Raw genomic sequence first — 26,567 nt, 5'->3', positions numbered from 1 at the left:
TTTAGTACTGGTGTAAAATAACTAGGTCCTACTTGTTGAAAATATGTATTGATGTGACCTTCCTGAGAATGTTTTAATATGCCTCCTTTATAGTATTTAAATACTACTCGTCCCTACTCATGATACTTTTACTTTCCTAGTTTCTGTGAAACCATGTTGCCTTGAGTTTGCTTAACATTCTTTTGTCAGTTCTTCTCAAATATCTTCAGAAGTGGAATTGGAGGGAAGGAAGAGAAACCTCCAGCCTCAGCTTTATTCAGGTTTTTTGTACATGCTCCACATTCAGACTGGGGTCCTTAACTAAACTCATGGCTTCAACTACCACCCACATGCTGACATTGCTCCATTATATTTCTTTAGCCATGAACTTGCCTTTGCATGATAGACTCCCATTTCTAGTTCTCTCCTGGGAATTGGGTACTGAATATATGAGAGCTTCACCTCAGAGTGAATGTATCATTTTTTGGTCCCAAACTTCTTTTCCTTTTGCTTGCTCTCTGCCCAACCACCCAAGCCACAAACCTAGACATTTTGGATTGATCCCCTCCTTCATAGTACCAGCCCAACCATGTACCAAATCCTTTTAAATAAGTCTCAGTTCTGCATTTTAATAATTATACATTTTACATCTCTCTTCACTCCGCTGCCTTTCCGTTCCTCTAGGCTCTCATGACTTCTTCATTGTTGGATTAAGGAGCTGTGTTTACGCTCTGGTCCTTTCTTCATAGTCCTTGAAACCTGCAGAATAAATGCAAATTAAACTGGTATGCATTCAAGGATGCCCCACAGTTTTTAGGATTAAAGTTCATAGGATTTAACTTAATACCAATGCCCTTCATCTTCCTCTGTTGATAACCTCAGTCTCTTGAAACTCTCAAATAATAATAATAGGTGACATTTATTGAGTACTTGCCATTTGCAGAACTGTTGTGTGCAGTTTGTCAGGATTAAATCAGATACGCAACAAACCTATCAGTACTGAGACCTAGAATAATAATAGGTGACATTTATTGAGTACTTGCCATTTGCAGAACTGTTGTGTGCAGTTTGTCAGGATTAAATCAGATACGCAACAAACCTATCAGTACTGAGACCTAGAATGTTGGAGCTGCCCTGGGTCATACAACTGGTGAATCACCTCTCTGAGCCTGACTCATTTTGGGGAACCAGTTCAACATTGGCAGCCTCATGGTAATGGAGTGAGTGGAGTGCCCTGCAAACACCAACATGAACAGGTCTCCACCTCCAGTGTCCCAGGTCATGGATGGGGTCGTTTCTTGCGTGTGAGAAGTAAATGAAAGGAAAGCGGAGGCTTTGGCTTTCCTCGGAATATATTTTCATCAAAATTAAGGTTTCCAAACTCTTTGGACTTGGCTACCTACATCCATTAGATGGTACTAGATTTCAAAAGATTTGCATTAAGTTTCAGTATGAAAGTGATTTGTGGATTGGGGAAAATGCTTAACTTGCTATTTCTTTTACCTGTCAAATATGAGGGAGAAAGGATTGACACACAATTAGTATTTTTTCTGTGTTCACTCAAAAAAAAAAAAATTGCTAAAACAGGTTATACAAATGAAGAGTTGTTAGAAAGAATTTCATTATTTAGTTACTTTCTGAATAAACCTGCCAGTTGATTAAAATGAGCCTAATTTAATCAGCATTGTGTTGCATACTGAAGATAATTTAGGCTAATGTCAAGGACACCTTTATCTTTCCTTTGTAGAAGGTATTGAAATAATGAGTATAGCAAAAAGGAGTCAGAAAATGTTTGAAGTTTTTCATCTCTGCCTCTGGGTGGATATTTAAAAATCACACTTATCCTTTTTGCATGCAAATTAAACAAAGGCATTTTGTAATGTAACATTATCGTTATATTTTACAAAACAAATTTATTGAACTTTGATCTTTTGCTAATATTGGCTTGTGGTTGTCAGAATGAATAGTGACTTTTTATTATGCATCAGCGTAAACTGAACTTTCATTCAGAACTTTGAGCGAACAGAACTAGTAGGTTTTTATGCACCTTCCTTGGAAAAGAAATCACTGTTAAACAGCAACTCCTGTTTCTTCCAGCTTGCTTTTCTGAGGCACTTTTTTCTCCCATATCCCCTCCCACTCCCCAAAGTCTTAATAGAGTCATCTGAATTCCTTTCTTCTTTTGCAGCAGTTAAATTCTCTTTTTCTGATGATGCTCTTAGATGGAAGCTAAGGTATCAGTGGGGGTTGGTTCAGATCGTGAAGTCAGCAGTTAAGGGATTACTAACTCCCTAGTGAGTTCCCTATACAAATGCTAAGTTGCCTTGGAAACAAGGCTAGTTATTTGAGTTGGAAATATTATCTTGTCTTTAAATGCCAGAGAGGATGATTTGCTTACACCTCTGTTGCATCCTCTTTCGGTCTAACATTGTGTTGAGATGTTTTCTGCTTATCTACTTCTGGGACTGATTGATTGACTGGAGCCACAGCCAAGTTTTCTTTTCTCCTGCTTTTAATTTTAAACATGATTTGCAACATTTAGAACTAAGGAAGTGATCCTTCTAATTTCTATTTTAGGACGGGAAGTTTTCCACTACTGATTGCCAAAAAAATAAAGTATTATATATAGTTCACCAGATTTGACTGGCAAGAAATTTTAGTGATGAGTCATTTGTCTTATGTTCAACAATGGAATCAGTGATGGGCTGATTAGACAAAGTATGTGATTGTCTAAGTTCTGTGAGATGGTGCTACTTGATGAAAGACTGACTGGGGCTGATTGCGCCTGTGTGCCTAAAAGCGCCTGTGCCAACTACAGCACAGGGCTGTGTGTGCGAGGTGGTAGGAGAATGCAGTAGCAGCTGGAGGCTTACGTTGGACGACTCCTTTTCTCTGGTGCAAACATTTGTAATTTGCTAGCTATATGGTAGAAGGAGGAGCTGGGGGTGGTGTGGGCATCTTGAGACAAGGTTTTCAAGTCAGTGGAACAGGCCCTGGCTTGATTTACCTGGCTCACTGAGGTGGTAACCTGTAAGGCACCTTCCTAACCAAAGGGCTCAACCCTGCTTTGGTGGACTCACCAAATGGAGGCAGAAATCCAGATGCACAAGAGGGCAGGGCAGGAGCCTCTTAACCTTCTAAGACTCTGTGGTCTTGCGCAGTGTAATTATGGTGCTGTGTTTCTGGACTGAGGAATCACATCGGCAGCTTCTCAACCCTTGGGCCTCTGGGTCAGGAGTTGGGGAGATTGGAGCGTGGTGACAGACTTGGGAGTGAAGGGGGCAATGACTCGTCTTTGTGGGACAAAAATCATTGTGCTCAGTAAAGCTCAGGTAACATCGTGATTGGTGCTGTGGGTTTTGGTTACAGTTTAGAGCAAGGCATTGAAAGGCTATGTGTGTATGGTTTTGGCTTGTCTCATTATGCCCTATTTCCTCCATGATGTTGGACTTTGATTAATGAAACTTTTTTTTTTTTTAATTTAGATCCCCAATTTCCGGATTATGGCATTCATAGAAGAAGTTACTCTTGAGGGAGCCTGTCATTTCCCATTCATTAATGCATCTGTTCCTGAGTATTATTCCTGAAAAGCTGTTTGTGAATCAATATGTAACACATATTAATAGTTGAGCATTAAATTGTCTACAGATTGAAACACCTTGCTGTTGAATCTATTTCCACATCTTACCTGCTTTTAGGTAGATATATGTTGGAAGGGTGGTGGAGTGGTAAGGTGGGGAGGGCACTGTAGGTGAGGAACAGCTGCCTATAAAATCTCAAGCTATGGGGCTGGCAGTTGGTGTGGATTTGAGGTCCGTTCTCATGGAACAGAGTAGGGCGGGGGCTCCTGTCATAGCCAGTATGAAAGGTGGCTAGCTTTCAGTGTGCTCATGTCATTTTAGAGTTCCTTGCTAAGCTTTGGGTCTTTTTTTTTTTTTTCCCCCATCAGACAAAATATACTTAATTCTTGAAATGCTGATGAAGCACAGAATTAATCTAGTGAATGTAACATTTAAAGTTTTTCAATGGCAAGCTTGAGATGCTCCGTCTGTAGTGACTTAGTTTTCATTGGTATAGCTTGTATTACTACTATTACAAAACATCATTGGCTCAAACATATTCTTTTACTGTTGTTCTGCTTACTCATCCAGTAAAACAGTAGCTCTGTTTAAAGGAGTTTTTAATGAACCATGATAGCAAATAGGGCTCAGAGAATGACTGAGGATTTAGTATTGTCTCTATGTCATTAACATAAATTCAGTCATCAGAAAGCTTACAAATTGATTTAATAGTTTTTCTCCCCATGTCTATATAATAATTAGTTATTACATCATTACATTTGATTCTGAGGTTCATATAGCTTCTTTCCTGGTTTTACCTACTGTCATCTCTTTGAGAGAAAGCTGCATGTGTTCATGATAAAAATCATAAGAAATGCTGCCTCCTCCAGTTTGGAGTCAACCTATCTCTCTGTGATTAGCCAATCTCAGAGTTATTTTGCTTTATCTTACTGTGCAATCTTACTTTTTATTAACACTTAAACAGTAGTGTAACGTAGTTGTAACTTCATGGACGGGTACAAATGAAACAGTGGCACTTGGTGCTGGGGATGGGAGGGAGGGGGTTTACATTATATATGACAAGTGGGTCAGCTAGCTTATGGCTACAGCATTTGCATATTTTCATTGTGGTTTGCGGTTGACATACTCAAGGCTATTAGTTGAACATTAATCTTAAATTGGGAATCTAATTAGTCTGAAGGCTCAGTGGGTGATCGAGTGTATCATCCTGAGGGACAGCAGAATTAAATCCCAGCTCTGAAATATAAGCTGGGGAGTGTCATAGCTGAATATGTTTCACTGTGATTTCCAGATGATGCATAATACCTTTTTAGGTATCTACGACTTTTTTAAAGGTCGCTATTAGCTCTTGTGGGACAGGTAGAGGTGTGTGATGGTATTGGTCTCCTTGGTTGTGCCGGTAGCAATGGGAATGTCTTGCCCTCTTCTACATGATGTACTGTTTGAAACGGCACTATTAAATATTTACCTCATTAGATTCCTTGCTTATGTGTAGATTACACACTATGCTAATCTATATAATCATGCTGCTATCTGGTAATTCTCCTTTTATAGATGTGCTATAGGTTATTAAGTGTGCTGTATGGGAGACAGCTATAAATGAAAGGTTTTGTTTTGTTTTGTTTTGTTTTTGTTTTTCAAGAGATGGATGAAGGGAAATTCCGGAACCGAAGTACTTGATGTACTTTGACATGTTTTAAAAAGTACATCCCTGAGTGAAAGGGAAAAAGTGGAGCTATTGATATGTGTGATCCTAATTGTAGAAATTCACAGATTGACCTGTGGGAAAGAAAAGGCAGTTTTGGAATATGAGAGTTTAGAATTGTATGTTTTGGAACAGTATCACTTCAGTCATAAAATACATGTGTCTTCAACCACTTGATTTTTCTTATTTTTAGAAACTTATTGCACTGTGCTGCAGCTCTCACATTTGTACTCCATTTTCTTTCTGTCGCATTTATTCTTTTAGGCAGATTTGCCCATGAAATCTCCCTCCTGTTGCTCAGAGGTATGTGTTACATGATGCTGTCATTATTTTGGGGCATCATCATCATCATACTGCTGTGGCAGGAAGAATATTGAAAAATGTGGCAAACATAGAGAGTTCCCCACTGGAAGCACAATCAAGTGCATTTTCTCTTTTGCATTTCTTGCTGATTTTGTTTTGATACTATAAACCAAATGATTCAGGGGAGTCTGGCTTCCTCATTGAGGCCACTCTTGTTCCATAGGTGAAAAGAGAGTCTTCAAGCTCATTGTGGTTTTTAGTATTTTTCCACAAGCCAAAGACCTTCTCCAGGGCTGACAGTGGTGATGCCTTTGTAAAGAAGTACAAGTCTTTATTTCAAAGTCACACAGTTTGGTATATTAAGGTTGAGTATGCAAAGGACATTCCCGAGACCCATCATAATCAGTTTCCTCTGGATATGTTCAGCCTGCATATGAACGAAATTAAGAGACAGAGGGACGATTCAAGGGCTGTGGCAGTGACATGGCTTCTGAGGCTGTGTGGGGCCTGAACCTAGCGGGACCTGAGGTCTCACTTGGTCAACTACTTAAGTCACCTGCCATTTTCCTGGAGGAAGAGACAGAATCTACAAGATCTTTTGATGGTTTTAAAAGCTCTTCTGATTAAGACCAAGTGATGATATCACCAGCCTGGAATTATTTAAAATTATCTTGGTTTCCCTCAGATATATTCAGAAAATTTTAGGTAGTGGTATCAAAGTTATGTTAATTTGGTCAGGTGGATTATTACCTTTGGTTAATCAAGAATGAACGGAATCCTATTCAGAGACTCTGGATGATGATAGTCTGCAGCTTCCCAGTGCCTGTGCTGTCAATGTGTTAGATGTTCCGGGGGCGGGAGGTTTGGGAGAAGAAGGATCTTTTAAGTTGGATAGATTTGATTTCCAGTTCTCAGATGCATTCTGTACTTATTTATAGTTAAATTCTGGTCATATTAATCTCTGAGTCTCAGGTTTCTGTGAAGTGAAATATAAAAGCTGCTCCATTTTTGTGTGAGGAGTTGAGGGGAGGATGTAGAGCACCTGCAAAAGAAGTTCTTTTTGTGGTTATTGTGATGTTGAATTTTTCTAGCAAAGCTTCTCTCTCTCTCTCTTTTTTTAAAGGTTTATTTATTGGGACGCCTGGGTGGCTCAGTTGGTTAAGCGTCTGTCTGACTTTGGCTCAGGTCATGATCTTGGCGTTCCTGGGATAGAGCCCGTGTCGGGCTCCCAGCTCAGTGGGGAATCTGCTTACTTGTCCCTCTCCTTCTGCCCCTCCCCCCGCTCACTTGCTCTCTCTCTCAAATAAATATTTATTTACTTATAATTGTACTTAATACTAAATAAGTATTATAAAAATATTTATTTGAGAGAGAGAGAGCGGGAGCACATGAGCCAGGGAGAGGGGGCAGAGTAAGAGAGAATCCTGAAGCAGACTCCCCGCTGAGCACATTGCCAGAGCTGGGCTCTATCGCAGGACCCCTGAGATCATGACCTGAGCCAAAATCAAGAGCTGGCCACTTAACTGGACTGTCAGGCGCCCTTGTCAAGGGTCCTCCTTTCCTTTTCTTGCCACGCCCCCACCATTGTTGGTGTGTGGGAGAGCTTTGCCTCAGTCTTCAGTTACTCTTGGAACTGATCCTCAGATTTACAAAAGTATGTATTTATCAACCAGCACAATATAACTTAAAAATAGCTAATGGTAAATGTGTGCTTATTGTGTTCTGAAAGTGGATATACCCTATCTCTTTATTTGTCACAACAGCTCTAGGAGGGTAGGCAAGGGCGCTCTATTTGTTTTCTCTTGCTGCCATAACAAATTACTACAAACTATGGCTTAAAACATCACAAATTGATGAACTCACAGTTCTGTAGGGTAGAAGTCTGACATGGGTCTCACTGGGCCAAAATCAAGGTGTGAGCAGAGCTCTGATCCTTTCTGGAGGTCCTAGGAGAGAATCCATTTCTTTGCCTTCCAGAGGCCCCTTACATTCCTTAGCTCATGGCTTCCTTTCATTTTCAAAGCCAGCAACGTAGCATCTCTCTAATCATTGTCACATTTCTCCCTGACCAGCTGGGAACCAGCTGGGAAAGGTTCTCTACTTTCCCAGATTTGAGTGATCAGATGTCCGCCTCCCCAGGATAATCCAGGATAACCTCTCTAGTTTAAGGTCTTCGATCTGAATCATAGTTTTAAAGTCCCTTTTGCCATGAAAGGTTAACATCCCCGGGTTCTGGGGTTTGGGGCATAGACAACAAGGGGCATTATTCTGCTTACCACCACCACCTTCCTCTTTTTTGTGATGAGGACTATAAGACAGAGATGGTAGAGAGGCCAGTGGATTTACCAACACCCATCTACGAAGTACGATCAGAGCTATTTTTTTTTTTTTTAAGATTTTTTAATTGATTTATTTGACAGAGAGAGAGACAGCGAGAGAGGGAACACAAGCAAGGGGAGTGGGAGAGGGAGAAGCAGACTCCTTGCTGAGCAGGAAGCCTGATGAGGGGCTCGATCACAGGACCCTGGAATCATGACCTGAGCCGAAGGCAGCTGCTTAACCGGCTGAGCCACCCAGGCGCCCCGATCAGAGCTATTTTTGATTGGAGGTCTGTTTGATTCGGAATCTTATGCTCTTAGACGCCTTGCTACACACAGCTCTGGGCTTTCAGCACATAATTTTACCCATTAAAGGGGCTACCCTCTATCCCAGTGATTTATGAGTGTTTGCACGTGCTGTTTTAAAAATAGCTTGAAAAAAATAAAAGCAGTTTGGAGGGTTCTGATGTTTCAGAGAGTTAAAATGATTTTTCCTGAGGTAGGTGAGGAATGTATGGGCAAGTTTGGAGTTTATTTGAATGTGGGTTTATCTATAATTGTGGGTGTTACCCTAAATTCAACATGTCTGTTCTCATGGAGATTTGATGGATGAATGGATTGGAAGAGAGATTAAGTCATAACTATTGAAAGTAAAAATGAACTTTCAAAAATGATCTACTTCATGGACAGCAGTGAAGATTCCATCTGTTAAGATATGGATATGAGTCATGTTTCACAAATTTAAAAGCAGACATTTCCTTTATTTTTTGAAGGGCATGATAGAGATTTTTAATATGTGATGTTTTGTGAAGGTCTCGTTTTCTTTTGCTGTGCTACTATATACATTCTTGTAGAGTAGATTTTCTAAAATTATATACCCTTCCCAATTTAACACAAAATTACTTCATATCTGCACCTGGCACTTAAATTTTGGTTTAAAAGAAAGCTGTGGAAATTGTATGTTATTGGCATATTGCAAATCACCAACTGTGATTCTGCCACTGAAATTCAAACAGCATTTGTTCATGACACAGTCCAGATTTCATAATACTTGTGTTTTCTAAAAATGCTGGAGATAATTATTGAAACTAATATATATGTATAAGTTCTTCCATGTGTGGCATTTAAAGACACATTCTTTGTAATTTGTAATCTCCATTCTCAGTTTGCAGAAAGGACTTGATTCTTGAGAAAACACACCAATGTAAAAAGTTAATAACAAAACTTGCATTGCATTTGCTTCCAATTAAACACCAAGTGTCAGAACTTAATATCTTCAAAATCCATATTAAGCCACACACCTTGTGAGAAGTCTGATGATATTAAAATCAAGTATGGAAATTCAAAATCTCAGTGAAGAGCTTGAAATAGATATTGGTAGTTTATCAGGGTTACCAGGGTACCTTGACTCTTCGTTTTATTTCCCAAATTGAAAATTGTAAATTGGATGTTACTGTGGATGGATGAGCATTCTAGTGCAGGATTATCGAACTATGGCCTAAGGGTGAAATTTGGTCCATCACCTGCTTTGTAAATAAAGTTTTATTTAAACCTAGTTATGCTCGTTTATTTATGTATTGCCAGTGGCTGTTTTTGTGCTACAATGGCAGAGTCGAATCGTTGTGACAGAGGCTGCATGGATTGCAAAGCTCCAAAAATATTTACTGTTTGGACCCTTCAGAACTTTACTGACTGCTCATCTAGCCGAATGTCTGTTACTAACCCTGGGAGTTGTTCCCAGTCAATGTCAGATAAACAGGCTGATTTTATTTCTGTTTATGGAAACTTCAGTGCATACATACAAACACCTTTCTGTTATTTATAACTGCTAAGGATTTCTTTTCCCACTTATGTTGCTTATTATAAGGTTGAGTGGCCCAGCTATTCATCCTACTTTAATTTCTTCTTACTGCTTAGCCTCCGTCCACGTTGTTTAAACAGCCAATTATAGATGATGCCACAGCAGGGTTCTGAGCTTCCTGTTGTGTACATGTCTCTGTGACCTTATGATGGTTTTCTTTTTTGTCTTATGAATTGATTGACAATATATAAATGTTCATGGAAATATCATTTGTTCAAAATGACAAAACCATCTATGAAATGAGGATTGTAATTATAAATGCTTCTCATGTTCTGTAAATTTATCATACCATCCTTTAACTGATAGGACTTTTAGCATTGGAGAAGCTTGAATTAGAGGTAGGTAGGAGTGGGTTTTTTTGGGTTAGTTATGGTTCTGCTTTCCTTGGAATGCTTCGTTTAGTTTACTAGGCATAGGGTTGTAATGTGAATGACCAAGGTGGTGTTGGCCCTTGGAACTTTATTACTCTGAGATTTTAAAGTGCTATCACTGTTTGGTTATCAGAAGAAATAGATGGAATTTTAATTTTCATGTTATTTTGTAATGCTGTATTATGAAAGTTTAATTTTGAAATACTTTTATACTTGAGACAAGTTGCAAAAATAGTTGCATATACCCTTCATCCACCTCGAATATAAAATCTGACATAACTATAATACAATTATCAAAGGTAGGAAACTAGTAACATTGAGTAAATACTGTTAACCAATCTACAGCCCTCATTTAAGTGTTGCTTCTTTTCTACTGGTGTCCTTTTTCTAGTCCACGATCCAGGCAAGGACCTCATGCTGCCTGTAATTCTTTTTTCTCCTCTGTCTCTTCCAATTTACACAACTTCATCAGCCTTTCTTTTGTTTTCATCACTTTAATATTTTTAAAGAGTGTGAGTTATTTTATAGATTGTCCCTCAACTTGGATTTATCTGATGTTTTCTCATGATTAGATCAAAGATATGCATTTTTATCAGGAATACCACCAAAGTAATTTTATGTCCTTCTCCGTGCATTTTATCAGAGGGTGATATGACTCATTACTGGTGATGTTAACCTTGATAAAGTGGTGTCTGCCAAGTTTCTCCCCTGCAAAGATACCATTTTTCTCTTTTTAATGAAAAAGTATTTTGTGGGGAGGTACTTTGAGATATGCAAATACCCTGTTTCTTGTGATATGCTCACCCAATGATTTTAGCTTCCATTGGTGATTTCACCTGCAGCAATTCTTGCTGTGGAGATTGCTTGGTGATGTCTTCTATTTCCATCATTCCTTCTCTTTTTATTAAATCGAATGCTACAGTATGGAAGAGCTATCTATTTCCACCGTTAATTATTTCTTCAATTATTTATTTGTATCATTATGGCCTTACAGATATTAGGTTTGTTTTTGGGTTAAAATCCAATTGTATCATTATTGACTTGTTTATGAGTTGTCCCAGCTTTGGCCATTGGGAGCTCCTTTGGGTTGACACCTGATTCCCTTTGATGTGCCTCTTTCACTTTGGAGTACTCTTTACCTTTTAACATCAAAGGTGTTCCAGGCCCATCATATATTTTCTCTGCCCCAACCCTGGAATTAACTATTTTTTTAAGGAGCCCTTGTTTATTTATTGGAAAATGGTAACAGAAACCAAGATCTGGGCGCTTGTGTTCCTTCATACTGTATGTGGTTGCTTCTAGGACTTCTCAGTGGGGGGGGGGGAGCTAAGAACCACATATGCATTAACATTCATCCATACCTATCTATCTGTCCACTTACCTACCCACTTATAAAAAAACACATGTTCATATTGATGCCTCTAATTTTAATCTAATATCACAGAGTTTATTTCTTTATTTGTAACTTCTGTTTCTGACAGGGAGAATTTTGATTCTCATTATCCAAAATATTTTTCTTTTTCAATCATTCCTGGTGTGTGTGTGTGTGTGTGTGTGTGTGTGTGTGTATAGTAGTGTGAGGATTTCTAAACCATACGCTTGTGAGAAACAAACTGATATGACAGGTTTTTTTTTTTTTTTGTCTCTAGCCTTAACAGTAGACAGTGAAAATAGTTTTCCAAAATTACTTAAGTCTTTTCCTCCCCACTAACCTCGTTGCTCCCATTTTCTTTTTCTTTCATCCCTGTTCTTACCCCAGTCCTGGGAGACAACCGTATCTTTTATCCTTCTTATATTCCTTATGCACAAATGGGCAGACACATGTGTAGTTTTTAATACTCCTTCCTCCTATGTGAAAGGTACCTTATATCTTTTGCTATATATGTAGTACTGCAGAGCATGTATTATATATAGAAATGCATTTGCTTTTCCACTTAATATATCATTTACAAAAAGATTTAAATCTACCCCATCTCCCTTAGCATTCTGTGATAAAAACCATTTTATTATTTTTCACCAGTAGAATTTCAGATATGAAACGCACAACTTAGAAATACAAAAGTAAAGCATCAAAACTCAGGGGAAGACTATGTCTTTGAAGTTTTGCTTCATAATATTCCTGGGTGCTTAAATGTCACTATTTTTCCTCTGTAGATTTATGTCAAATGTGGTGTAACTTTAGTAGCAATTTTGTTTTACTTTATTTTAAATTTAATTTTATTTAGATTCTGCTAATTAATGTATAATGTATTAGTTACAGAGGTAGAGTTCAGTGATTCACCAGTTGTTTGGTGGCAGTTTTAAATGCCTTTGTTTGTAACTGCAAACGTACCTTTCATTTCTAGCTGGTAGCAGTGTTTGACGAGCAAGACCCACACCATGGAGGTGATGGCACCAGTGCCAGTTCCACGGGTACCCAGAGTCCAGAGATATTTGGCAGTGAGCTTGGTACCAACAGTGTTTCAGCCTTTCAGCCTTATCAAGCAACAAGTGAAATTGAGGTCACACCTTCAGTCCTTCGTGCAAGTAAGTGAAAGCTCTTTCTTCTCTGCATGTTTCATCTTAATTTACGGGGATGCCAACTCTTGTTATCCAGCCATGCTCCTGTGAATGGAATTCATTATCTGTTTTTATCAAAAATTGATTAAGTTTAGAACCTGGGCAAATGTCTTTTGCTGGAGAGGTAGGCAAGATTCACATTTCAATACATTGGGCTTACTTTACTTCAGACTGGTAGACTTTTAATTGCTCACTAAAGGTAAATAAGGATAACAGTTAAAGTTATATTCCTGGATTTTTCTTTCCGTGTTTTTCATCTGAATGCTAGATCAAATAGGAAATAGTCGGAGGCCTTCACACCGAACCCAAACATAGCATCTTTGGTGGATAATCAACTTGGATACAACCATTACTTGAACTTTATCTGAAGAGATGTCAGGGACAGAATTATTGTCAGAGATCTGGAAGAGCTGCTATTAGAATACCATCTCAAGGAAAGAAAATATAGGGCTTAGTGAGTTTATATGAGGAACCCAGGGACATAGAGGACTCAAGTGTAGGACACTTGCCTGAAGAATTCTGTCAGCTGTTCCTGGCAGGTTTACACAAAAAGGTGAAGAACTTTTGCTAAAAATAAATTTAGTGTTTGTAATGGTCTAATCTTATAATTGAGTAGTTTTTAAGAATAAGAAGGTCCATTTCAAGAAATGTGTAAGTCAAAAATCATTTATCTTTTAGTCACATCTATTTAGAAACATTGCAGTTTTTCAAGTGTTGTGTGGTTTTACCGGTAGTCTTTTTTTTTTTTTTTAAGATTTTATTTATTTATGTGAAGAGAGAAAGAGAGACAAATAGGGGGAGAAGAAGGCAGAGGGAGAGGGAAAAGCAGGCTCCTTGCTGAGCAAGGATCGATGCGGGGCTCATGGGATCATGACCTAAGCCGAAGGCAGACGCTTAACCGACTAAGCTCCCCAGGTGCCCCTAATTTTACCAGTAGTCTCATGTGATTTTACTGATAGTCATCAGTAGATCTTCATATATAATAGGTAATAATATATAATATAATACAAAATTCTATATAGAATATACTAAGATAATATTTAGAATATAGTATATTCTTTATAAAATTTAGGTTTGTTTGTACACATGTACAAACAGATTTTAAACTAATTTTGTGGAACATTTGATTACTGCATGGATATGCTCTTTTAAAAATCTTATCTTGGATTTGCTTTGGGCAGTGTTTTTCCAAATGTGAGGTGTGTACCATGTATGGTATGCAAGGTAATATATAAGTGGTACACTAGTTACTTTACTTTCTTTGATTGCATATCAGCTCATTAAGCCCATGCTCTAATGATTATCTTCTTGGAATAAACTAATTTATAAAAAGTGGATTGCCTAAATGTGATTTTTGTTTTTTAAATTTTCTGGTGTAGTGTTCAGTAGTTTATCAGTTTTGAATAACAACCAGTGCTCTTTACATCACCTGCTCTTCTTAATGCCCATCACCAATGACCCCATCCCCCCACCCACCTCCTCTCCAACAACCCTCAGTTTGTTTCCCATAATTAAGAGTCTCTCATGCTTTGTCTCCCTCTGTGATGACTTCCCATTCTTTTTTCCCCTCCCTTCTCCTACGGTCCTCTGCCCTGTTTCTTATGCTCCTTATACGAGTGAAATCATATGATAATTGTTTCTCTGGTTGACTTATTTCTAAATGTGACTTACAGTAAATTTTAATTAAATAATAGTATATTCAGGTGCCTGATATTTGGAAAATAGTGTCTTTATGTGAATAATTACACCCTAATTTATGTAATTAAATACAGAGCTTTTTTGTGTGTTATTGTTGTAGTTTTTAATTCATGTTTTATGAAGGATGCACCTTTAATTTAACGGCACCTTAAAAAAGTGTTAGAGGAAAGGTAAATGGCTGTCTTTATGTTAAGAAGAATTTGAATGGCATACTTTCCATCAATTTCTGTCTTTTGTTCTGGATGCAACAACATTTCTTAAGCACCACGACCCACATTTGGCTGGTCCTGTGTGTTAAAATTTAAATGCTGTTTTTACACAAAATATTTTTTGTGTTATCTTGTTCTTAGTGAGCAAAGGAACTTATATTTGAAGCATTGGCAATGTCTTAGAGCCATCAGTGGGAGAATATATAAATACTACTTTCTAGTTCTGAATTTTATATGCTAAGTTTATTTAGATTTTATGGCTTTGGCAGCCATTGGGTGAGTGTATGGTAAGCATCTATTAAATACAAGGTTTAGTGACTATGTAAAAGTTACCCATTATATATGAGTCCCCTATCTATTAAGATGATTTTTCATACTGTTTTAATACCATTGATTCAAACATAATATAAGAGTTGGACAATACTGGGCCAGGCATTGTGATATGTGATGAGTCCAGAGTTGAGTTAATAAGGCCTAGTCCTTTTCAACAAGGAGTTTATGTTTAGTGGTCTTTCTGATTTACAGATAGGAAAATAAAGCCAGCAATATGTAGAAATTTGCTGAATTGAGGAATAATCAACTCTAATTAGGGGCATGGTTAATAAAAGATTTTAGATAAACTCCTAATGCTTACCTTGAAGAAAGAAAGTGATAACTTTCCTGTGTTTTCCAAGTCTTGCTATGATTGAATTCACTCCTCTCCTTCTTTGCATGAAGAACTGATGGAAGCTAAGAAAAGTATGCAACTTTTTTGGTCACTAGAACAGTGGATATTAAGTTTGAGAATTAAGATAAAGCCTAGGTGAATTTAATACACAGAATTCTCATCTTAAGATCTTTTCATGCTTTTTTAGAAGTTGCCACTAATTTGTCCTTGTAGTACATATAAAGTGAGAACCTTGATTTAGTTGAATTAGTGGTTCTGAGGTATGATTGATATTTCCCACAAGGGACAGTTGACGATATCTGGAGATATTTTTGGTTGTCACAACTGGTAAAGATTTGGGGGATACTATGAGTGTCTGATTAAGGCCACGGATGTTACCAAACATCCTACAAGGCATAGGACGTCATCCACATCAATTCTCCAGCCCAAAATGTCAATAGTACTGAGGTAGAGAAACCCTGAATTAAATGAATCATTGTCCTTATGGTCAAAAATAGCAATTATCTAAGCTCAAACTGACACTTGAGAAAAATTTTCTTGAGCCCAGTATATTGAACAACGTTCTGAATAATGCCCTTAAACTGAAGGACGAAACATGATGACCAGCTAATAATGATATTGCTCATAGAAGGTAATCAAGAGACCATAATAACAAAAAAGAGGGAATTATGGGCAGTATTACACAAACATATTTTATTAAAGTAAAAATACACATTTTCCTAAATTCCAAAAAACATGCTTTAAAAAATGAGAAAGTGAATAAAATAGACCACACAGTGAAATACCATTTACATAAAAGCTTCTTATGTTGAAGAAATAAAATAAAAAAGGATAACCATAAAGAATAGGTAGCTATGGGGAACAGAGAGAATAAGATGGATGAAGTGGAATAGAAGTGAGACAACCTCTTGTTTGTATATTTGGCGTTCAAACCATATTATATTTTATGTAATTATAATCAAATTTTATTTTAAAAATAAAATTCTTTATAACAATATTAATAGTTAAATAGTAATTCTTAAAATAAAAATCATATAACAGAACTACACATAAATATATATCCAGTTGGTTGCTCACTCATCCAAGAGTTAACTATTTTGGATAACTGTAAAACTTAGTAATTTATACCACCAAAGGAAGATTGGGGAAAAAAAAAAAAAAAAGAACTGCCAAACAAACAAGAACAGTTTGTTGTTGGTAAAATTGGTCCTGTTAGTCTTAGATTGTTGGGTGGATATTATGAGGTGGAGCAAATGAAGAATTATAATAATATTCTAATTCTGTTATTCCTTGTGCCATCGAGGATCCAGGATTCAGAATATAGAAGAAAAGGGTACAGATGTAAGTTAGAGGAGAATAAGTAAAAATTCCATGGTCCTCAGTTTGAATAGAACATATAGTGAATCTGTGGTATATTTTGTTACACACACACACACACACACACACACACACACACACACACACAAGAAGGAGGGAGGAAGGGAAAATCCTGTATGTGTTCACTGAATATGTCTTGAATTAACACTCCAACCCAGTAACTGAGCATTCCTGATGTCCAGATTGTGTTTTGGAAATAGTATCTTCCATTAAGAGGGATCAGAGCTTTTTGGAGAAATGCTGAATTCTGATCCAGGCAGGAAATGCAGGAGGTGATTCTGGGTCATCCTGCCATATCAGAAAATAAGGAAAGCTATGAAAGTGACTGTGGTTGTGTCAGCATTGCCCAGGTGTCATGTTGAAGCTCCCACTGGACCAAGAGGGATGATTAGAACATCAGGAAGGGTAGTAATAGCAATGCATTCATGAGTTTATAATGATAATAAATAAGTAAGCAAGGTAAGGGATCCTAGTGAACCAACTTATTATTTGGAAAACTGATAAAAGAATTAAAGAATAAGGTATATTTCCTGTATGAATGGTATTACTGGGTAACAAAATAGTAGATGAAGGGGAAGTTTCTCTTTATAGAGGTATAGTAGATGAAGGGGAAGTTTCTCTTTATAGAGGTATCCTAGCTCATAAATGAAGAAGCAATGATAGAAGGAGAATATTACTTTTTTGTCATTCCTGATGAAATAATGGATTGATGCATTTATCATCAATCACTGATAATATAAAAAGATAATAGTAAATTGAGAGTTAACTAAGTATTGTGATGTTCCTGATGGAAGAATATAACACTATGAAGTAGTCTTGGCAAAAGAAATGAAACCTAAATCCAATCAAGCATCTAGATCCAACTGTCAATTTATAGGAAATCCTGAACACTGGGAAGCATGTTAACACCATAGACATCCAATCAGTCAAGTCAAGGTGGTGGGAAACCAAACAAGACAAATGACCCAGGTTCTTCGATAGATCAAGTGCAAGGTCGGAAAAGAGGTAGAGCGGGAACACAGATTAATAGAGACTTAAGAGACGTAACATCCAATCATAATTTGTGAATCTTGTATAAATCCTAATTTAAATGAAACAACAACAACAACAGAATAGCAGTCATATGCTGATTGGTGAGTTGAACACCTTTTGAGTATTTGATATTAAGCAATTATTTCTTTTTAGGTGTGCTATGTTATTGAAATTATTTTCTTAAAAAGTCTTAATCTTTTTGTAATACATAATGAAGTAGGTATGGTTGGAAATGATCTATCTGGAATTTGCTTCAAAGTAAACAGGCTGGGATAGTGGGGAATGGGTAGCTGAGTGGCTATGTGGGATTCAGTATACTATTCTACTTCTGTATGTGTTTAAAATTACTCTAAAAGTGTGTGTGTGTGCGTGTGTGTGTGTTTTTAAAGGAAACACGTACATAAAGCACTTATTTAAAACTTTCAAAGTTTACGTAATTCCTATTTTCCTTGAACTTTGTTTCATTTAGTATAACTCAGAGTTTTAACTGAATATATTTTTAGGCTTGAATGTCTTTCATTGGTCATCTTTTCACGTTTCTCTGAAACAAAGAAAATACATCCAAATGTTAACTCTTAAATTTTTTATAAAATGCAAATATACTGGTGATCATTATTAGTACATAATTGATCAAAGTAGCATAAATATGCAATATAAAAAAATTTGCCTATGTGGAAATAAATGAGAACATCCAAATGAGAACAAGCTATTTATTCAGAGCTTGCCATAGCAAGGCTATTTATTCAGAAGTTGCCATAGCAAGGGATTTAACCACCATCACTTGTATTTGGCAGGCAGGGAAGTGGGAAAGCTTTATAGGAAAACAAAGGGGAGGCTTTAGATGTGCCCTGATGGTAGCTGTTGGCATAGAGTAGCTGTAGGTGGGCTACCTAGAAGCAAAGTATCCTTTGTAATTGCTTAAAGGTGCGTATTTGACTTTCTCTGGTTGTTCCTAAGTTGAAAGCAGAGTCAAAAATTAGGGAAGCTGTCAATTATTATTCAAATCCTGTCTATTTTGGGCTGACTGTTACAGGGGTTATTGCTTGGCTTCCTGAACTGGTTGTTGCAGATAGTAGTCTAATTTCCTGGACTGGTTACTCTAGGTAGCAGACTGGCTTATTAGGTTGGTTTCTGCAAATTGTGGGTTAGATTTTCATTTTTATGTATAGTCTGGTCATTGTCCATTTTTACTATTTTTTTTTTTGAGAGAGAGAGAGAGAGAGAGAGAAAAATGTGAGGGTGGGGGAGGGGCAGAGGGAGAGTGAGAGAGAGAATCTTAAAGCAGGCTTCACTCCCAGCATGGAGCCCAACCCCGTCTCAATTTCATGACCCTGAGATCATGACCTGAGCCAAAATCAAGAGTTGGGTGCTTAACTGACTGAGCCACCCAGGCCCTTCAGAAATTATTTTTTTTATAGATGTATCTCTTTAAATGGGGCCTTCTCCCCAGCTATTACACTCTAATTGCTGAAAAATATTAAATTTTTCTAGAATAAGAAATTGCTATCTGGGAAATCTTGTTCATAGAAGTGAGTAGAAGGGTGTAGATGGAGTTTATTACAGTGCTATTACCAGCTCTTCGACCTCCCTCCAAATTAAGCACCAGACATGCTTTTGTCATCCTTCATCAAGTTATTTTTATTGATGTATCAGTGGAAAGACAACTGGCTTAGGTCTTCCTTTCATTTTGTTAAAAGCAATGAACTAGAAACTCGTTGAGTGGCAAAAGGATTTGTTACCCTGAGTCATTTACTTTCTCAACATCAAGGCCATTATTTCAAAATGTCCCTTTGTTTGGCATCCTGTAGGTTTTGTTTTTTCCCTTTTTGAGATTTTTATTTATTTATTGAGAGAGAGAGAGAGAGAGAATCTTAAGCAGACTCCATGCTGAGTGTAGAACCCCATATGGGGCTTGATCTCACGACCCTGAGATCATGACCTGAGCCTAGCCAAGAGTTGGATGCTTAACCAGCTGAGTCACCCAGGCACCCCATCATGGAAGTTTTTAAGTGCAGTGGTATATCTCATCAATTGTAAGGTTCAGGATAGGTGATGCTTATTTTTTAATTTTTTAATTTTTTAGATGTGTGTGTGTGGTTTTTTTGTTGTTGTTTCCCATCTTGTGAGGTAGAAAAGCTGTTCAGAGCATCCTTAGGACTTTCCTAGCCTCTAGGCAATTTTGTCTTCATGGACTCCTCCCACCGTAATAATATCAATAATAAAAATGATATTCATATAATTTTAAATATTTCAGTATTTTATTTTTTCTGTCATGCAAAATTTCATAGTTTTCATGGGCCCTAAAAGTATCATTTGCATATGATGTGAGGAAAAAAATTAAAACATTTTCTTTATCTCTCAAAGTTCATTTTGTTTTCCTTCTGATTTTAAAAGAAATTAAGGGCACCTGTGTGGCGCTGTCAGTTAAGCATCCGACTCTTGATTTGACTCAGGTTGTGATCTCAGGGTCGTGAGATCGAGCCCCGCATTGGGCTCTTCACTCAGAGAGGAGTCTGCTCGAAATTCTCTCTCTCCCTCTGCCCCTCCCCCTGCTCACATGCACGCTCTCTCTCTCTCTCTAAATAAATAAAATCTTAAAAAAAAAAAAGAAATTAAAGCATTTGGGCCTCTAAAAGCACTGTGGGTCCCAGGCATTGGGCCTCTTCTGCCTCCTGGATATGTATCAGCCCTTAGGGCTGTTGACAAGGGAGAAATGGGTTGGAAGAGCCAGCATTTCACCTTGACCCCTTTATTTTAAGGACAATGGAGCCGTTTCAGGGAAAGATGCAAATCTTATATGAAGATCTAGACCTCAAATCCCTGAAACTTTTGGTGGCCTGGCATCCCTTGGATGGTTTTTGCACCCTCTCAGGCAAAAGCAGACTTTGATTTAGAAATAACCACATACCAGGTAACTTGCATAAATGGGCTTTTTTTTTTTTTTTTCAAACCAGGGTTTGGGAATATATTCTACTTTATGCTTTTAATGTGAGCTTGCTATGCAAAAATTCCTTTCTAGCAGTAGTATAGAGTAGTACTATTCATGGTTTAGAAAGACTACAGGCACCATCACATCATTTTGAACATTTGGGCAAGTTTAGTTATCTCTCTCAGCCTCAATTCCTCAATCTCTAAGTGCCGGCCTCAGGATTGTTGTGAGTAGTAAATGAGGTCTTTAAAGTCCTAATACAGTGCCGGGCACACAATAAGCACAGGTAACAGATGACTGTAGAATGGTGATGATGATAAGGGATGTCTCTTGAGTGCAGACTTGATGGATGTTTTAAAGGGTCGAGAAGTTACGGAACCCAAGTAAACAGGACATATATTCTTTTTTTTAATTTTTAAAAGATTTTATTTTTAAGTAATCTCTATACCCAATGTGGGGCTCAAACTCACAATCCTGAGATCAGGAGTCACATGCTCCATTGCCTAAGCCAGCCAGGCACCCTGATGGGACATACATTCTTGACTGGGACACACTGCCTCTCTTCAATACAGAATCAGACTAGAACTGTTCTCTCTTAACCTCATAATTCTGTGATACATGTTTAACTCTCTCTATTTTTAGTGTTCTCAAACCCAGGCTTAGAGAGACCTAATGTGCTCAGGGGCACACATTTCCTATGCAAATAAATCATTGAGTTCGAGTTTGGTGATTTTTTTTTCTTTCTTTTTTAATTCTCAAGACTTTTTGTAGAGGTCAGATATCCCATGGTAGCCTGATCTTAGAATGGTGGCAGGATTCTTTTACACCCCAGAAATCTAATTTTTTAATATTTCCTCTGGAAGATCCAGACTGAAGATTCAAGATTCCTTTGGAACTGGCACATGCCTTAGTAATTCTAAAATTTCTGGAAATAATATAGCTGTAGGAATGTTGAGAAAAGTATCTGATTTATTAGATTGTGTGTATGTGTTTACTATGTTTTAAGTCTTTAAACATTTTTAACATTTCTAAGCTGTGTTAATTTTATAGTTAGTTTTTATCCATTGCTGGCAACATTTTATTGGAGTAGTGCTGTTTGATTAATTGGTAAGGTTTTACTAGCTTCCTAACTTTTAGAACTAAAAGAGATAGTGATAATTGTTACAGAAGGATTGGGTCCTAAAATTAGCACCCACTCCCCTTCCTTGATCTCTTAATTTTTTTTCTTACCTAAGCATATACAGATTGATTTTGCCTTGCTAAGAGATCCAAGATCTCTGGTTTAGAGATCTGTTCTCTTAACATTAACTGGTACTAGAATACTATTTTCTGGATTTGATTTAAATATATATTGAAAAATAGAAATAATATTCCTATTGTATTCCTTTTTAACTTGTGAAGTGGAGCATGGCATACAAATGGTATTCTCAGTATTTCAAATAATTACCTTCTTACTGTGCAAGTTCTATTCAGCATATAAAACTCATCCAGTTTTGTTGTAGATGCAATCTGATTATTACATGTTGACAAGGTCATATATCTATTAATTGGATTGGAGATGGGATACAAAATTGCTGTAATTATTGTAATTTTCTAGCTAATTGCAGGGTTGGTGGTGAATATTTTACTTCTGCAAAATGAAAAACAGTATTCCATCAGAAGTTGTTTTATGGGGTTTCAGACATTTTGTTTTATATCTTTGTTGCTTTTTGCCCACGAAGTATTTCTTTTGTATTTTTTTGTGTATTGATCTGCCTCTGAATGTCAGAGTGCTCATTGGAAGGGATCATTGGAAGCAGGCACAGGCAGAGAGCCGAGTAGTACTCTCAGCTACCTCTTTGTTCTGGCTGCCACGTTACCTCTATTGTTTATTTATAAATTGGAGTATCTCCTTTCAGACCTATAATAAAGGTTGGATGGGTCAGAACCAACTGGAAGCCGGATCGTCTTCACTGCTCTTGTCACCTGTGCCACATTAGAAATAGTCCCTGAAATAAGCATTTTTTAAATTAAATTCAGATTGTGTGTCCTTTTTTTTTTTGTATTAAAAAATAAGTGAATTATTTGTTAGCCCACTTCGTATTGTAAGATGGGGCTTGTTTTGCATACTCTCTCTCTCGTACTTTTGCTTTATTTAAGCTAAGCTAGCCTCCAAAGCTGGAAGCCAAATTGACATTTTAAAAATAATGGTATGTACACAAGGTGAGTGTGTTTGGAGGATGGCAGATGGGTGGGGACTGAGCTACTGAGGGGATGTTGGGAGCTCACTGCGGAAGATGGTAAAAGCAGACTGATGTTTATTCCCTGCTGAAATATAAACTGGAGGCGCAGGTGAAAATTGCCAAACCTAATGAGCAATTTGGCAGATAAGACGGGCTGTCAGGCGACAACAGATCAGCAGCAGGCACACTGTCTCTGAACCAGCTTGTTTGTTCCAGAGGACTACATTTAAATACCATAAATAAAATCTTTTTTTCATCGATATTTGGTATCACAAAGATGCCTCCTTTATCCTTCAGTTTTCCAATTAAATAACCAGTAATCAACATATGGTGATTTTGGTTGCAAAATTATTTTAAACTTGTGAAATGTTTCATCCATAAAAAATGAACAAAATATATTTTCCACACGTCAGTACACAGGTAATACTAGGTTTTAAAATACACTAATAAAATATAAGTGATCACTTGCTTCATTGGGCTGAAACATTTCATCTGTGGTCTTTATGTTGGAACATTCCAAAGTAACTTTGTAGTCTTTTCAATGTTCTGTGTCATTTCTATCTGCTTACTTTACCAAAGAATCCTTTCCTTCCATTGAGTGCATGAACATTTAGACACGTGCATGGCTTCTCCCCTTTGAGGCTGTCAGTATATTACATTGTGTAAGGGGCATTTGAAAAAGATATTCATGTCTTTGTAGAATTGTAGCAGTCCCTAAACTTTGAGGTCCGCCTGCCCTATTTTTACTATTGGGAACCTTAGTCTCAAGTAAACGAATGCAGTCTGTGCTTACGGCATAGCAGTGGCTCAGGGCTTCATGATCAAGACAAGCTGAGATACTGCCGAAAATGTATGAACCCTTACTGTACCTCAGGATCCTTTTTGTTAGGTTTCTTTGTGGCATTTCCAACACCTGACTTGGAGTCAAAGCATCTTTGCGCTTCCTATATGGCATCAGTATTTCTGAGATAATCTTTAAGCGGAATAAACATTTGCTCCTTACATTCTTTACATCTATGTGAAGCACTTAATTTTTAACAAATCCCTACACATATGGAATATAGTATCTTACACTTAATGATAGTGACTGTCAGTCCATTAGTCAGAGGAGTATTCGTTTTTTAGAAATTCTCTGCCTTATGTAATCACATGGACTGTTAGCCTGTCGTTAGCAGGTGATCCTTGGACAGTGTTTTCATCTGAAAAAGCTCGCCTGTAGGGGGTTCACGGTGCTGCCTCGGCAGGATCTCCACACCTCTGACACAAGGCACTTTAGGAGGGGGTGAGTTACAGCCTTCACCAGAAGTTGCCTCTGAAATTAGACCCAAACCATGTGGAACTGGACCCCTCTTGCATGAAGCTCTCTGTATCCGTCAAAACCTGCGGAAATTGTAAGAGTAGAACACTTCTTACAGATTTGTTTTTCCCCCAAAAGATTTCCCCACTGCCTGAACACTTCTTCCTTCCTCCCTCTTTTTGTCCTTGGCTATTATTTTTTACTTGACCCTGAGGTCTTGCCTTGTACTCTTGCTTTTGTATGGGATTCTATCTTATTTGCCCAATTATATTATCTGTTTATCAAATGCAGAAATTGCTGCTGACACTTGAAAATTTGTAAAGGTAATGTAGCTATGGATGTATTAAGAAAGTACAGTTTCAATCAAAGCAAGAAAGCCCATTTCCAAATGGCAGTAAGAAGTGTAATACATAGAGAAAATAATTGTATGAAAATGTTTTAGTAGACAAGATTAGATTGTAAACAAGATTTCTCTTTCATTTTCCCATTCTAACCAGGTATGTAGGTTCTTTTTTCTGTTAGCGCATGTCACAGAGAGACCCATATTGTGAATTATTTTGTCAGCATGAAAGCCTGGCCGATAAAATCTTTTCTTCTCTTCTTGCTGCACTTGGTATAGATCTCTTGTTTACTTCTTGAGACTGTGTTTGCTTATTTATTTTTTTTCATTGCTTTTCATGTCAGAAATGGCTTTGCATTCTCAGTTGTGTTTGCTCCTGTACCCAGCTGGAGATGGGCTTCATGTCTCAGAATCATTGTGTCAGCCCCAAGTAGTGAAGGACCGAGAGGAAGCTACACAGAAGGCACAAGGCACTTGGTAAATGCACCTGTGATATTTTAACCCCTTCTGATTTTCTTTTTTTTTTCTTGGAATTCATAGGTAGTAGTCTCTGTGAGGGCCACACTTGAAAGAAAAAGCTTAGGTCTGTATCAGTGTGTGAATTCATTATGTTACTTTGGATTTACTACATTCATTTATATTGACTTATAAATTAGTCCTATATCAATTTTTAGTGATCAGTTCATTCCCTACATTTCAGCAAATAGTGTTTCTCCTTTATAAAGAATCTGGTTGCCGCAGTGTGTGCACCTAGTATGGCTCAAAATACGAAAGCATATTCATGCTCAAGGAACCCATCTGAGAAAGGATTGATAGTGCCTTCTCACAGAGATCTTTTTTCTTCAGCTCTTCCCATGTCTTACGTTTGATGCTTCCTTTAAATATTTCCCTCATATTGGCAGTTGATAGCACTTAAGTCTAGAATTTTCAAACTCGAAAAAGGGCATTATGCTTTCACTCCCTCCTCTACTTTCTCTCCTTCTTGGTCTCTCAATCCAAACCACTGACCATGCCTCTCCTTAAATACTGTCACACCGTGTGTTCCCAGCACCGATCGCCTTTCTCTTTGTATTCTTTCTCAAAGTTGTGGAACGTTTTCTGCACCCTACGTTTTCTGTCAGTCCTGAGGATTAAGCAGCCACCATTTTCAGCTCTTTCTTACGGAGTGACGGAGAAATGCTGCAGTTGGGTTTCCACCAAATCATACAGCAACATTTTCTTGTTCGCAGAATGGTACCCTGGTAATAATTAGAAACTTAATGTATACATATGTTTGTATGAATATATGTATACATATACACAGCTGATATTTAGTGAGCTTATGTATGGAAGGAGTATAAGAGTAACCTAGGAAAATAAATCATTTTATGAAGATGATCCCCATGTTTACAGATGGAAAATTACAATGGGATCAGTCTAGGAAGCCTCAGACCAACCATAATATGGGAAAAGGCATTTCAAAAGAGTACTGTTGGGTTTACTCAACCTATCATCAATTTAATTAAAATGTAGTTTGTGCCATGGCTGATCCATTAGTTAATTTGTTATTTAAAGCAGCTTGAGAAGTATTTATTTTAAATATAGAATTTGTGTTAATGAGTTGGAAAAGAGTATTCTATTGCTTGGCAGAGATGTTACAGATAAAGATTTATGACTTAGTACAACAGAAACCAGCTGGTGATCAGCTTGCATAAGAATATATGAGTACACACTGATATTTGATAATAGCCATTCTTTTGTAGCCAGAATAAGGGGATTGGGGCTGGGAGGCATAAACAAGGTCACTGATGAATCAAAAATCCTAGGAGAAAATTGTACTGAATTCTGAGTACGGGTCTGGGATGCCTGGTTAAGGCTTGAGAGATTATGCATCTACTCCGAGGAGGTAAGGGAGAGCCAAGTGGCAGGGCTATGTACGGGCCTGCGTCTGTATCTCTGCTTCAGCCAGAAAGGTTACCAGTCCACCATCTTCATTTCTCTTCCTCATCTAAAATTTGCCACCTCTTCTCTTCAAAAGTGGGACATTAGCTTAAATGGAGTTAATATATAATTTATCTGCCCCCGTGTTTGAAGAGCAGGGTATATATAGATTAGTTTTCTAGTCCTGCTATAACCAATT

The 26,567-nt window shown here is 37.5% G+C and overlaps 1 protein-coding gene across 15 annotated transcripts in view; it reads left to right on the top strand.

Moving 5' to 3' along the window:
* Positions 1 to 26,567, top strand: part of PARD3 (par-3 family cell polarity regulator) — a 643,037-nt gene that overhangs the window by 249,405 nt on the left and 367,065 nt on the right. For all 15 annotated transcript variants that reach the window (XM_078075363.1, XM_078075365.1, XM_078075366.1 and 12 more), the window contains one exon: positions 12,464 to 12,644. In XM_078075363.1, coding sequence (XP_077931489.1) covers positions 12,464 to 12,644 — 181 coding nt within the window. The remainder of the gene's footprint in view (positions 1 to 12,463; positions 12,645 to 26,567) is intronic.

Source organism: Halichoerus grypus, chromosome 6 (assembly GCF_964656455.1).
Source record: "Halichoerus grypus chromosome 6, mHalGry1.hap1.1, whole genome shotgun sequence".
NCBI classification, from domain to species: domain Eukaryota; kingdom Metazoa; phylum Chordata; class Mammalia; order Carnivora; family Phocidae; genus Halichoerus; species Halichoerus grypus.
This window is presented reverse-complemented; position numbering and strand designations above follow the sequence as displayed.